The sequence below is a fragment of the Trachurus japonicus genome, chromosome 15, assembly GCF_045865225.1.
Source record: "Trachurus japonicus isolate A0001 chromosome 15, Traja_1.0".
Lineage (NCBI taxonomy): Eukaryota > Metazoa > Chordata > Actinopteri > Carangiformes > Carangidae > Trachurus > Trachurus japonicus.
Window position 1 is genome coordinate 27,685,839 of NC_140921.1, and position 14,812 is coordinate 27,700,650.

Consider the following 14,812-nt stretch of genomic DNA (forward strand, 5'->3'; position numbering starts at 1 on the left):
ACTTTGATTCCAGCACCTTTCTGAATGCCACCACTCAGTGACACTTCTGTTGCATAGCAACTCAAAGGTCACATTGACTAGGGACCAGCAGCAGAACAGAAGGAGAAAGAAGTGGGCAGAGAGCAGGGTCAGGACGACAGAGGCTGGTGGGAGGAGAGCAAATATTCTGTCCGTCATTGTGGGTAATGTGAGATCAGTGGATGAAGATAGACGAGGAGTCCCAGTGACTTTCTCTGAGTGGAGTGTTGTGTGTTTCCCAGAGGAGAAGTGACACATGGATGGCACAGCAGGAGGCAGTGGAGGCACAGCACACAGTGATAGATTCTCTCTGCACTGAGATATCCACAATTTCTCCCTTATCTGAAGTAGCCATGAATAATTTAGATAAATTAACAACTTTAATACATTTACAAACCTGTGTGTGTAAGTAATCGCTCCACAGGAAACACATCTGGCATTTTGGCTCCTGTTAAATCAGTCCTGAGTATTAACTGACTAGAACACACACTTTAAATCTAGAGTCTGCAGGTTTTTCTTATACAAATGAAGTTATTATTATTATTATTTTGATGTTTTGGTGTAGTTGGGACGTTTCTGGGCAGAGTCGGTGTGTTTTCCCCAGCCAATGACAGAGCGCAGGTAAAGTTGGGTGTGTGGCGCTGTGGGCTTGCATAAAGCATGAGGTTTACTCTGTGCTGATTGGTCATGCTCAAAGCGGGAAGTGATGCCAAGAGAAAAACCCGAAATAGGCGGCATTTTTAAAACCTAGCGTTATTGGGAAAAAAACACAGCAGAAAAAAAAAGAGAATAAGTCAGTAAAAGATGTACGAAAGTAGTAGTAGTAGTAAAAGACATATGATAAGTGGACAGACAACTACGCAACGATTGAAAACAACATTTTTAAACCCAGAATCAGTTTTAAAAGGCCCTGTAATACAAGTCAACTCCTTAGATGCACTGAAACACCAAGGCAAATTCCTTTTATGTGAAAACCTACTTGACGATAAACATGAGATTCACCAAATGGTTGAATCATCATCAGTGACCTCTACTCCTACCAACTCTACTCCCAAATAATAAAATGTTTTTTTTCAAATGCCGTGCTCGCTCAGGTTACCGCAGCCACGACAAGAAGAAGACCCACAAGTACGACTCCAAGTCCCGGTTAAGGAAGAAGGCCGGAGGAAGGGAAAAGGAAGGTCTGAGCGGCGCCAGGCGAGGAGGCAGCCGGGCGTCCAGCCAGCGCCCGTCCCGTTCCCACAGCGACGAGGAGGAGGACGAAGGCGTCCCGGCCAGTTACCACACGGTGTCATTACAGGTTAGTCAGGATGTAAGTACAACAGCCCTCTTCACCCTTCTTCCTTATGTCACTTTGAGCCCAGTGATCCTAAATGAACCTGGTTGAACTCACAAATGTCTGTTGTGGAGGAAAACTCTGGCTGGTCAGGGGTCAGTGGTGCTTCATGTGTTTTTTGGGGGGAGCCATGGCTGCAGTACCTGAGGATGGGTGTGACTTCATGATGGTTGCAGTGTCTTTCCTTACAGCTGTCATGTGGAACATCTGTTCTGATAACATCTGTCAACATATGTCTGACTGGGCTGGGAATTGTAGATTAAGAAATAAAACCACTGTATTTTTATCATTCTACCATTATAATGCAGATTTTCCAAAAGTAAGATCATATCATTTTTAGGTACACATATAAGACTAGTAACATACAATGGCTTTATAAACTTGTTGCACACTTAATTTTGTGGATTGAATTTCAAATTATTGCTGTCAAAATTAACTCGTTAATTCAACTGGCACTTGAACATCACATACATTTTTTGTTATTAGTAATTGGTGCATATAAAAACAACATTGCCATTGAAGCAGTTCATTTTAATGGTCTCGAGTCAACAGGCACTTTAACATACTGGCCTGAGTTTTGTTATTCCAGTGGAAATCTGAAGTTCACAATAGAGAATCTGTTCAAAGTAAAAAATAGATTAAAAAGTATTAAACAATGGTATTTTAATATAAATGTACTGTGTTGAATCTGCTAACTAACTAACTAAGATAAATCTCAACAATTTGTATAAATAATAAATTATGTGTCAATTGATTGACAGCCCTATTTTCAGTTCATAAAATTTGCCAGTGTGCCAGCTACTGAAAAAAATATGATTAGATTTTTTTTTTGCGAATTTATGAAATATATTTAAAAAAGATAAAGAGAAAAGAACCCCCCCCAAAAAATCTCTCATTCACAATCCTTCACTTCAGTAGAACCCAGCCTGGCACATCTTACAGCTTTAATTGTCTCGACACAACTGAATCAGTTCAATCCAACACATTATCTCAGTAGATATGGTTCCTGGTGTGGACGACTCTTTCATTCATGTTCTCTGGTGAAAGTGAAGCGTGTCCTCTGTCCCTCTCTTTAAAAGGATCTTGTTTGTGGTCAACTAACACAGATTTAAAGCCTTGTCTCTGAGACGTGATCAACTCTTTTAAAGAGGGCTGTTTTCTACAAATACATCTGTCATATAAAAAATATAAAAAATACAATTGTACGGAGTTCAGCAGCTGCTGTAAATGTCTATCAGATACAGGATAAAACCTTGATAACAGATTGTGTCACACAGCGTAAAGGCAGCGCTGCACACATCGCTTTAAAACTGACTCGTTGCTTGTTGCCAGTGTGAAATGATTGAACCTCATAATCCTAACACATCACCACACATATCCAGTATTTACCTGTCTTCCCTGGTCCTCCTGCAGCTGTTGGACCTGATGCACACCCTGCACACCCGCGCTGCCAGCATCTACAGCTCCTGGGCCGAGGAGCAATATCATCTCCAGACTGCAGGCAAGAAGGTCGAGGCCGACTCCCAGACTCTGTGGACCAGCTGCTGGTGCCCGCTGCTGCAAGGTAGGAGACCCTCACCTCACCCCCGTACAGGTTCTTTTCATGTGGTGTAAACCCTATTCACACGGGATTAGTATTACCTGGGGACGTCTGGTAATTTGTAAATTACCCGCCATGTCTGTGTTTCTTGCGGTGCATTCGCACGGGATAAGTGAAGTCTGTATTTTTACTCTAATTTACTGACATTAAGGCTCCAATATGACGTCAAAGCTGTGCACGTCGTAACATCCGCTGCTGTCACATCCATGTGTGAAGCAAATGTAAATAAAATGTCAAAGCAGCAACGTGACTTCGCAACAGTGCAGTTGTTGTTGCAATAACGGGCCGTCATGGCATTTGTATTAAGCCTGCATGTCATCCATCTCAATATCCTCCTCCTAAATTTCACTCTTTTTATGGATCTGAGCTGTTTATTTAAATGGGTCTCCAGCACTGATACGAGCCCGTGTTTGCACCTAAAACGCCTTCGAAAATGCTGCTCATAATTTCCACCGCAGCCTCCATGTTTCAATCCGTACAGTATGGTTTCAACCAGGGAAGAAGTAGAAAAGGCGCGCAATAAAAACAACAAAAACAAAAAATGCCCCTCAATTACTGAGATGCAGATTCGCACGGGACTAGTTTTACCACGGGACGTCGGTCTTTGGTGAAATATAGTAGGTAATTTGCGGGAGAATTTTTACTTTACAAATTACTGACATGGCGCATTCGCACGGGATTAAGATCACAGACGTCCTCCGCAATTATTACAAATTTACATAGAGAAGTCCCCACCAGGTAAATCTCTCCCGTAGCGAATAGGGCTTAAGAGTGCATTTATTTTTGACAGGACAGCTGTGGAAAACTCGTGCGAGTTTGTAGTTTTCACCAATATAACTATATATAATAATATTCTAAAAGCAGAATGTAGGCAGGTTCATTTTAGTTGTTCAGTTACAGGATATGATAACATTGAGATAGTTGAATAAAAATGTTTATTTCTGGGCGGTGTTTAGAGCTGCCACCCCATGTAGAGGCTACAGTCCTCACTGCAGGCGTCCCCGGTTCGAATCCCGCATCGGGCAGACCTTTCCTGCATGTCATTCCCCCTCTCTGCCTCCCCATTTCCTGTCTCTCTCTCTACTGTACTGTACTGTCGATTAAAGGCAATAAAAAGCCCCAAAAATATACTTATAAAAAATTTCAAAAAAGTTTATTTCTAGTCCATACATAGACATGATGTGTCTTCCAGCTGTTTGTACATGTGTGCATGGAACTGATTTTGAAGGTTGTTGACTAGCGATGTGTAAAACACACTGATCATGTGTCATGTTGTTTCCTGCTCCAGGCATCGCGTGGCTGTGCTGCGACGCCAGGCGACAGGTTCGTATGCAGGCGCTCACCTACCTCCAGAGGGCGCTGCTGGTCCACGACCTGCAGACCCTGGATGCAACAGAGTGGGAGTCCTGCTTCAATAAGGTGAGGAAGAGGAGAAGCTCTCCATCAGACCCTTCTGCTCTAACACAGAGAAGAGTCAAATCATCGAGCTGATTAGGTTTGATTTCTATTAAAACATCACTGAATGGCCTGCTGTCTGCTCGTGTGTGTGTTGCCAGGTACTTTTCCCCCTGCTGACTAAGTTACTGGACAACATCAGCCCAGCAGATGTGGGCGGTATGGAGGAGACCAGGATGAGAGGCTGCACACTCCTGTCAAAGGTTAACAGCAACACACACACCAACAACAATCACTTCAGAAGGAACACCTGCCCCTCTGTTTATTTATCAACTATCCAGTTAGCCATGTTTCTGCAGTGAGGAGCTGCTCTTAATGTTCACATGAAAAGATCAGAAGAAGCTGGTTTCATCATTGTGACAGCACTGAGTGAATATATGACTTTACACTTGACATCAAGCAGTTTTACCCATAATCTGAAACCACACCACACTACTCAGGGTTCCCACGCATCCTGGAAAACCTGGAAAATTGTTGACCAATTTTCCAGTCATGGAAAAAACACATGGAAAATGAGTCAATGTCCTGTAAAATGATTTATCACATGGTGACCTCAGCTACCAGAGCTCTGTTTGACTTTTTCAGACCTCAAAGGATTTCTTTTCTAAAGAAAACTAGAGACTTTGAGTTGATGAGTGTTTCCAGTATTGAACCACGAGCATGAGGGTTTTCTCCTCTGCTGAGTGACAGACAGAGGAGCAGCTGTAGTGGGTGTGGTTTAAAAACAAAAACAACATGTTTACATTGTTCTATGATACATTTGTCATAATTTCTAACCATGTACAGTAAGAGATAATTTCATAGATAAGTTAGAGTCATAGACTGTACAAAGGGATAACATGCACCATGTAACTATGATGAACATTTGAAATAAGGAGTATGAAGAATGACTTCTATTGACTTTCTAGTGTCTTGTAATCACGTCCTGTATGCAACAAGTCTGTCATCATACTGTATTACATGAAGTCTCTCTGCTGTCTGAGCACACTGCCGTAGCAGCAGCTGTGGCTGATGTGTGTGTGTGTTTGTTTTCCACATGTTCAGGTTTTCCTGCAGCACCTGTCCCCCCTGCTGTCCCTGCCCACCTTCGCTGCCCTCTGGCTCACCATTCTGGACTTCATGGACAAGTACATGCACGCAGGATCCAGTGACTTACTGGTGAGGACAGTGATTCAGGAAGTAGTTTTAAAACAAACATCAGCTCTGTGACAGGATCACAGCGTACATCAGACTGATAGCTCGTCTACAGTTGTTCTCCAGCGCAGATGTGATGCAGGATAAAGTCTGTCCAGAGACAGACCCTTCTTTTACAGTCAGTCAGTTAGGACAGTGTTTGTATCTAAAGGAAGATCTAAGCTGTGTTCCCCTACATCATGTATGTGATATAGTGACTACATCATGTACATGATGTAGGGAACGGCAGGAGGAGAATTCGGACACTACACGGTCATTTTCTGAACGTGGTTGTGTCAGTAGATGCGTCAGGTGTTGATGTGACGGAAGCAGACGTGCCGAGAACCATGTAAACAAACCGGACACATAAAAATAAAATAAGAAAAACCGGACACTTGCGGGAACATTTGAGGATGTGATTCTGTGTGGTTGTGTTTCTCAGACAATAAACTGTTGAATATCGGAAGTTTGGTTTGGTCAGCTACTGTGGCTATTAGCTTAGCTCGTAAGATCGTATTTACTACATATTCTACTACAGTTTCTTTATTAGATTGATTTAATGCTGCCTGTTATTGTTCGGATGCTGCTGCCAAACTCCTGCTCTTCAGGCAAACGTAGCGAAGGCAAATACGTCTGAGGAGTTTATTGGTAAATGACCTAAAGAAATCATAGCTAACATGCTAATTAGCTTGCTCTTCTTTTCCGGCAAAACACGACTGCATTGCATTGTGGGATACGGGAGTAGAAAGTAGTGTACATCGCTTGTTCACTCAATTTTGCGGTGCATTGTGGGTGTTTTGTCGTCCACTACATAGTGGATGAAATCAGCCATGGAGAAGTTGAACAGCACTACAAAATGGCGAACACACTATAGTGCACTACATCCGTGATAGGGGGCGATTTACAACACAGCTCTTGTCAGAGTCTGGTGTAGAGTGACTGACTCTGGTTGTTGTTGTGTGTGCAGTAAGGACACAGCTGAAGAACATGCTGCTGGTGATAAAGAGGCACCTCTGTCTACTCCACAGCGCCTAAAGATCCAGGACAGGATACTCCGACCTGTGGGAGATCACCGAGAATAGTCAAAAAATATCAATAGTCAAAAAACACACAGCAGAGCCTCACACATGTAGGACTGTAGATGAGGTGAATACAGCACAGCAGCTTGACGCCACCGTCTCTGATGTGTCCTGTTGACTCCTAGATCCGGCCCCCAGTCCTCCAGCAGAGAGCATGCAGCCTCCGCCCCCAGCGGCTCGGCCTCCATCCCCTCAGGCGTCTCCACCACCTGCCCACCCCCCGTCCCCGGTTCCAGTCCCGGTGTCTCCTGCAGAGACACAGACCCACAGCAGACCAGAGTCCCCCCAGGAGCCCCCCACACCCAGCGTCCCCGGTAAGAACACACCAGGTACCAGACTACATGACAGAATTAAAACATCCATCACCATCATCCTCAGCTCTAGTTGCTGTTATTAAATGTTTTTGCAACAAGTTTACTATTAAATAAAGTCTCAATCTCACATTTGATTATGAAATATTTCACATATTTGCTTGAATTTCAGCTAATACATTTTTTCCCCAACATAAATATAATAAAACATATAGACAAGACACTGTGTAGTTTGATCCCAAAATCTCAATACAGCTCTTCGTAAATTCAGCTATTATTCTATAGCTAACATTAGCATTAGCAGCTGTTTACAGTCATGAAATCAAGTGTGAAGCTGTCAGTTCAGCACCACACTTGATTATTCCTTCACTACTACGGTACAGCTGTTCCCAGAGCTGCTTTATCTGCCTCTTATCTCTATGATATATTTTCTTCTTGTGCAGAGGTCACCATGGTTATTAATTAAGATTTATTAGTCATTGTGCATTTACAACAAAATAGTGTTGGAGCAAAACCTCCAGATGCCTAAAAAAGAAGAGAGAAAGGAAAAAGAAAAGCAAAAATAATAGATCACTAAATTTACAGAAATAATTTAAAGTGCTTATACCAGTGGCTCTCAAAGTGGGGTCCGGGGACCCCCAGGGGCCCTGAGAGGGTTCACCAGTTAGCTACCAGTTTTTTCTAGATTTTTCTTTTTTCTTTTTTTTTTACTTTTTTTGAGATTTTTTTTTTTTTTTTGAGAAATTTTGTTTCTTTTCTAGAAATTTTAACTTTTATCTTGAGAAATTTTAACACATTTTTGCAAAGTTTCAGGCCATTGACCCTAATTTGAACCTATGACTAAGAAAGTAATGTTATTCAGTCTCAGAACAATTATTTATCTATTTCTGGTGTTTGTTTCAAGATTTTGTCCAATTGGGCTCCTTGGTCTAATTGTTGTCAATTTAGGGTCTTTGATGTAAAAAGAACCACTGGCTTAGAATATTATACAATACAAGCAAGCTGACTTCTGTCATGTCATGGTCACATTTTCCGATACCAAGTCACTGTAGCCTCCAGCCCAGATGACATGTCATAACTGGTTTAATCAAAAACACAACACTGACTTCAGTTCAGTGAAAAGATTCAGATTCAGATTCTTTATTTGTCTTTCTACATGTTAAAAACACAGAGAACAAAGAGGACCAGTCTGATAAAAAGATAAAAGAAGACAATAAATAACCTAAAGCTGTTAAAGCTAATGTTGCTTCTACATTTACTGTATCTCTACGTTTTCCTCTGTACTCTGCAGTGTTTCAGTCTGACTCTTGGTTTTGTGCTGAGGAAGTGTATTGAACTGTATGTTCTGTTTTCTAGGATCGGACCAATCATCTCCAGCCCCGACCTCCATCCCACCCATGCCGGTTCCCCTGACGACGTCCCCCGCCCAGGCTCCGTCACCCTTGAGCCAGTCTCCCCTCATCCTGCAGCCCCTGGCCTCCCCCCTGCAGGTGGGGGTCCCGCCCATGTCCCTGCCCATCATCCTGAACCCGGCTCTGATCGAGGCCACGTCCCCGGTCCCGCTGCTGTCCTGTCCCAGAGCCACCAGCCCCCCCGACGAGGTCAAGTAGGAGGAGTGAAGCCTCAGCACATCCTCCGTCACCCCCCCCTCCAACAGCTGGATCCTACAGATGAGACGTTTCCAGGTTCTGATGAAATAGAAATGAAAGGACAAAGCAGAAGTCATCCCACGTCTGATTAGAAGGAGCAGCGTTAAACACACAACGAACCATAAATCCTTTGTGCCATTGTTTGTGTTTGGCAGTTTCTAATTCCTGTGGATAAAAGACTGAACGGAGACGACATCCCATCATGTTCAGAAACTTCACAACTAAAAAGTCTTGTAAGGAAAAATATCAAAGTGTGACTGAGGTAAAAAGTAAAAAAAAGAAAAAGAAAAAAAAAGTTGCTCCTGTCAGATCTGGTACTGGGGTGACTTGGCAACATTATATATTTTAAGCCAAAACATGAACACAAATGAGATTAAGTTTCACCCCAGCACAGACTGCTATGGTTCTATGTTCCTCTAGAGATTAATAAATTACAATGTTTGTGTGGTAATGGTAATGAAGGACATTATGACTCACAGATGTGTGTTCAAGTTCTTGGACAACACACACACAGACACACACACGGTCGTAGTGGTTGGTAGGACAGATGTGCTGGTAGGATCACCAGCTGTGGGGACTCCACCTCTTGACCTCAGTGCTAATAGTTTTCATATGTGAGGGTGAAATTATTCCTGATATCATCAACACGGGGTCCATCCATGGACGCGGTAACCACGCGCTCTCTCATTGGTGGAAAGGATGGCGAGGTTTCCTGCAGAAGGAGAAACAACTTGTGGCCTGTGACGGACGTCTGATCGAAGCGTGTACAGAAAAATTATTTTATTCATCAGTCAGTTTTAGTTTGAGGATTCTGTGCAGTTTATTTCCACTCATTCCTTCTCAATGTTAAAAAAAACAACAAGCTTTGATTTCAGGCACCTTATTGATTCTTCAGTGACTGTGTCTGTGTGTGTGTGTGTGCACATGTTATCATGTTGATGTAGCTGGTACAGACCATATCAAACAGGACCTCACTGCTGAGTGGAATCACTACTGAATACTTAGTGTTGAAACTGACAACAATGAATCTGTGGAGCCTGGACACACACAGGGAGACGGAGACAGGAAGTGCAGTAAAGTTCAACATGGTGAGACCTGATTCCCCTCTTTCAAAAAGTCAACGTGAACAGGAGCTGGATCTGAACTGCAGTCAGTTTTTAAATCCAAATTAAAATTGTAAACATCTTGAATAAATAACATGATGGGTGGTTTTCAACTATTTTAGTCCGACAGATGTTCACTTATTTATATTTCTACACCAAGTTTTCAGTCGTGGTTAAGTTCAGTGTTTGGTTAAAAAGAGTTTTTCCATCTGCTGCGTTTTCCCCCCTCGACACGTGTTGACTCTCTGCATGCTGACTGACGCCGCGCTGACAAACTAATGGAGTCTAATTCACCATTTTAATGCCAAATGTGCGTCTTTGTTTTGGTTTAGATGAGACCTTAACATCCATTGGAAGTGACCCTGGGATTCTCTCTGTGATGTGTTAATGTTAATGTTATTTATTGACCTGGGGAAGAACAGAGGGGCTTCCCCACATAGATCCAGTGTGTATGTGTCAGTCAGGTAACACTACAGCCTTACAGAGCCACGCACATGACACATTTTGTAAGCAGTGGGTTTATTTGTTGTATGGGACTCTTAGATATATCAGCTGATTCTTGCTTGAACAGGAAATTACATGGATATAATGTGTACATATATATATAAATATATATATATAAATGAAAGGTAATCTACTTTTTACGATGTAATAAATAAAATGTTAAGCAAGTGCTCATCCTGTTTCTGTTTTGCTTTTGTTCTGAAATCATTTTGATGAATCTGGTTCAGGCAGGAACAGGGAGATGAGACGTCAACCTTGTTGTCATGGTGAGCATCATGTCAGTTAATACTAGTCAAGTATAACAATAACTATAGTGACTCATTCACCATGGAGACGTAATCCTAACCTCAGAGGCCCAGGTTCAAATCCAAGCCATGGACCTTTGTTCATCATCATCATCTCTCTCTCTCTCTGCCATGGTATGAATAATTAATCAGAAGTACAAAATAAGGAAGCTTGTCTTTGGGGTGAGCCCAGGCCAAAATAATGAAAAAATCCCAAACTAACTGTTCCCCAAAAAAACTAAGCCTATCAGTGAAAAGAAAGAAACAAAAATACAGCAACTAAGCGTGTCTTCCTAACTGACCAACAAAAACAGGAGAGAGCTAAACAAAAAGGAAAGGCAGCTCACCCCTACCGCTTCGTGCTATGTACATGCAGTTACAGACACACAGAATCAGTGGTGGCCACACACCACAGGTCCACACCGATCAAAGGCACACACAGGTTTGGTGCTCTCTCTCTCCCTGCGCCAGTGGGCAGACGGGGCTTTTTGAAGAGGCCGGCCCCTGCGGCAGCCAATCCGCCGTAGGCACAATCACTGAGCCGACCACTCAAGAAGAGGCGGGGCGGTGTCAGGCACAGACCCTCGGGAGAAGGGGAGGAGAGATCTCATTCACAGAAATACAAATGCACAAGACGGCCACAGCCTTAACAGTTTGTGCTGATTGAAATGAGAATAGACCACTGATCAAAGTGAAATATGTCAGTGACAGGAGGACGGACCGGGGAGTCATGTCCTCCTCCAGCTTCCTTTCTGCTTCTTCTTCATGGGCCTGAAACAGAGATCAGAAAAAAACACAGGTGTGAGCAACATCATCAGAAAAAACAACAAAACAAAGTTCTGAATGATATATTTTATTTAACCTTTATTTAACCAGATAAAACCCATTGTGATCAGGATCTCTTTCACAAGGGTGACCTGGCAAAGAGGTCAGCAGCACATGTCATGACAGCGGCACATGTCATCACAGATTTCAAAGAGTGGCAGAATGGAATAAAACATAAAATTTTAAAGGTGTCAGGATCCAGTTCACCTCTGCTCTCTCTGTGCCCATGTTTTCTTTTTTCCCAGGGCTGGGCGGGGCCTTCAACTTGATTCCCTGCTCTCCTGCCAGTTTGTTGTTTCATCCACCTCGTGGTAACGCTCTCGGCCCCTTGACCTAGTGATTGACGCATATTTTTGACTCCAGCTCTGTTTTTGCCGTGACTCACCTGTTTTTGTTTTTCCTTCCTCCAGCCCTGCCATTTGCCTGCCCTCAGCCCTGCATCGCCCAGACCTGTCGTTGATCAGCTTTTGTTTCTTTTTTTTTAACCTTGTGTCTGAATAAATAACCTTTGGCATCAGATCTGCATTGTGAGTTCAGTTCAGTTTTTGAACTCCTGACAAAATGTGCTGTTCAATGGTTTTACGCTGTCTGTCTTTCAGGATAGAGCGGAAGGCTCCAAGTGGAATCACAAAGAATTTAAGAGGATAAATGTCAACGCATTTCCAGAGACTCAACAGTTTCAGCAGTATCTATATAATAAAAAAAAGTGTAGCACAAGGTCCTTACGTCACATGTTTAACTAACTAAACTTAACTAAACTTTTCTACAACACAACACATACCTATAGTCAGGTGCAAATATGACTTGACCCCAAAAAAATTCTAACAAAAGGTTTCTCAGTTGTTTTTTATAGTATTAGATGTCCTTAATAACATACTAAAAGTTTACCAAAGTTTGACCACTAGAAAGGTGTTATTTTCAAGATGGCGTCCAAGATATGAGGAGACACCACAGGTGAATAGGGTCAAATTTTTAACTAACAGATATCACCATGAAACTTCCCAAGTTTATCACTTACATTAAGACAAATATTTTTTGTATTACAAGTTTTGTCAAATTGTATGTTTAAATATGTAAATGAGGCAATATCTCATTAAATATGCGCTAATTTGCATATCCAAAATCTGAACAATGGATAAAAGCCACTTTCAAAATTCTTGTTTTATTTTGTTGACATACTAGAGTCAGAAGTTTTTACAGAGGGGATTTTGGATATCTCTCTTTATCACTCTGTAAATGAGAAAATACTGTCACCAGCCCTAAAAATTCAAGTTGGTCGTGTTTTTAGGAGTAAAATGTCTTATAAATCAGGCTATGAATGATATATCAACAATCCCCTCTGTAAAAACCTTCAGAATATAGAAAGGGATCAAACTGGAAGGTTTGGTGTCTGTAAGTCCTGCTGAAGTGGAGATTTCGGGCTCTTATACAACATTTTACTCCTAAAAACACGACGATATTTGAATTTTTAGGGCAGCTAGTATTTTCTCATTTACAGAGTGATAAAGAGAGATATCCAAAATCCCCTCTGTAAAAACTTTTGACTCTAGTATGTCAACAAAATAAAACAAGAATTTTGAAAGTGGCTTTTATCCCTTGTTCAGATTCTGGATATGCAAATTAGCGCATATTTAGAAAATATGACCATAAGTCAATTAGTGTTGCATATTTTAAATTAATTTTCCAAGAAACTTGAAATACAGAAATGTTACTTTTCATGTATACTTTTATTGTGTGAAGTGTGATTGTGGTAGGAGTAAAGGGAAAAAAAGCCTATTTGGGTGTATTTTGGACGTATGCCATTAGTGTTTTGCTCATTTGCATATTCAAATTCATTTTCAAAGAAACTTGAAATACAAAAAAATGTTACTTTTCATGTCTACTTTCATTGTGTAAAGTTTCATTGTGGTAGGAGTAAAGGAAAAAAATAGCCCCATTGGGGTGTATTGTTGTTTGGCCTTATCGGCACCATAGACTTTATACAGTAAATAATGATGAGAATTAAACATATTTCCCCAACTAGGATTTCTTAGGACTTTTAGTATGTTGTTCTGGACACCTCATAGAAATTATTTATGGTGAAAAACATTCTGTTACAATTAGTCTGTTGTAAAACGCTATTTTGCCTGGACTATAACGTTAGGCTACAAGATAGCTAAAATCAATAAAGGTCTAGAGTAATGACTCTAAAATCACATCACCCATCAACGGTCCCCTCGTGGTCAAACTACAGCTGTTTTGGAGAAAATTGTTAACTTTGGTGAATTTTGTTATAGGGAATAATAATCAATAACATGACTCCAAAATCACTCCACCCATCAAAATTATGAAAAAGTATATTTTTTCCAAAACAACTGTAGGCGACCATTGATGCGTGGAGTGATTTTGAAATCATTATAGGTGACTGAGACCTGCCATCACTGCAATAAAAAAAATAAAAAAAACGCTGCAAATAAAAAGAAACACCGCTACAAAAAAAACGCTGCAAATAAAAAGAAATGCCGCTGCATTTTTTTTTAAATTTCTCCTTTATTCAGGGAAGGTCAACTGAGAGCGAGCTCTCTTTTTCAATGACGCCCTGATTACAAAAACACAATTATACAATATACAAATTCATCAAGGTCATGATCCACTATTACATACAGGTTGTAAAACTATCTAAGGAAATAAGATGATCCAGTTTCAGACAGTTTTGTAGGTTATTCCACTTTTGGGGGGCATAAAACTGAAAGGCAGTCTTACCCAATTCTGTCCTGATACTGGGAATTTGTAAAACCAAGGTGTCCCGTGAACGAGTGTGCAAGTTACAAATTCTAAGTGAGATTAAGCTGGTAAAATAAACAGGTAAAATTAGCCTAACAAAATTTCAGACTTTTCATGATTAGACAATAGCTTATGTTTTAAATGGCACCAAGCTTTGCAGAAGGTGTACGGTAGGCCCCCGATAAGAATTATTTTTTCACTATTTGCTGCATTCAGTGATAAGTATTCAAAACAATGTGGCCTAGATATAGATTTGACAACAGAGACACATAAAGACTTTTTTACATAAATAGAAATCCCACCCCCTTTTGTGGGACCCTGCCTGTCAGCCCTGAAAACATTATAACCATCAACTGCAATATCCTTATCATTCACAATATCCAAGGATCGGAACTTACCGGGACGGGTCCAGAACTGGACCCGGTGAGGTGACTGGGCGTCCGGTAAGCTAGGTGGCTGCCAGATAGCAGAGATTTTCCCACGCTGTCAGAGTAGGCCTGGTAGAGTTGAGAGCTGGTTTTTGGCTTAGAAACCCCCCCACCTTTACGATTGCGATCCTTGGAGCAGTTAAATGTGATAAGAAGCCACTGACGTCCAAAATGGATGGATAAAACACTATTTTCCTTGGTTATAGTCAGAGCGTACTTGCCGGAAGGCATACACACACGCACATGCGCAACACCTGTCAAACTGAATGTTCTCCTCATCAAGA

At 41.5% G+C, this 14,812-nt stretch overlaps 3 protein-coding genes across 3 annotated transcripts in view; 2 read left to right on the forward strand and 1 right to left on the reverse strand.

Annotated features, from left to right (window-relative positions):
* LOC146973858 (core histone macro-H2A.2-like) overlaps window positions 1–14,812 on the reverse strand; it is a 248,522-nt gene that overhangs the window by 193,037 nt on the left and 40,673 nt on the right. The window lies entirely within an intron of this gene.
* gbf1 (golgi brefeldin A resistant guanine nucleotide exchange factor 1) overlaps window positions 1–14,812 on the forward strand; it is a 126,459-nt gene that overhangs the window by 89,220 nt on the left and 22,427 nt on the right. Inside the window, 5 exon segments of the mRNA XM_085800839.1 lie at window positions 1,113–1,330; window positions 2,768–2,918; window positions 4,243–4,373; window positions 4,511–4,612; window positions 5,454–5,567. Of these exon segments, the coding sequence (XP_085656965.1) occupies window positions 1,113–1,330; window positions 2,768–2,918; window positions 4,243–4,373; window positions 4,511–4,612; window positions 5,454–5,567 (716 nt within the window).
* LOC146973863 (uncharacterized) lies at window positions 6,163–8,648 on the forward strand. The gene is made up of 3 exons (XM_085799096.1): window positions 6,163–6,205; window positions 6,787–6,975; window positions 8,329–8,648. The coding sequence occupies exons 1-3, from the start codon at window positions 6,163–6,165 to the stop codon at window positions 8,580–8,582; spliced, it is 486 nt and encodes a 161-aa protein (XP_085655222.1). The 3' UTR covers window positions 8,583–8,648.

What these genes read in the sequence shown, in the direction of transcription:
- LOC146973863 (XM_085799096.1), top strand. Translation starts at nt 6,163, where the DNA reads ATGCTGCTGCCAAACTCCTGCTCTTCAGGCAAACGTAGCGAAG. An exon ending in TTCAGGCAAACGTAGCGAAG is followed by an intron (nt 6,206 to 6,786) that starts GCAAATACGTCT and finishes GTTGACTCCTAG; the next exon opens with ATCCGGCCCCCAGTCCTCCA. An exon ending in CCCCACACCCAGCGTCCCCG is followed by an intron (nt 6,976 to 8,328) that starts GTAAGAACACAC and finishes TCTGTTTTCTAG; the next exon opens with GATCGGACCAATCATCTCCA.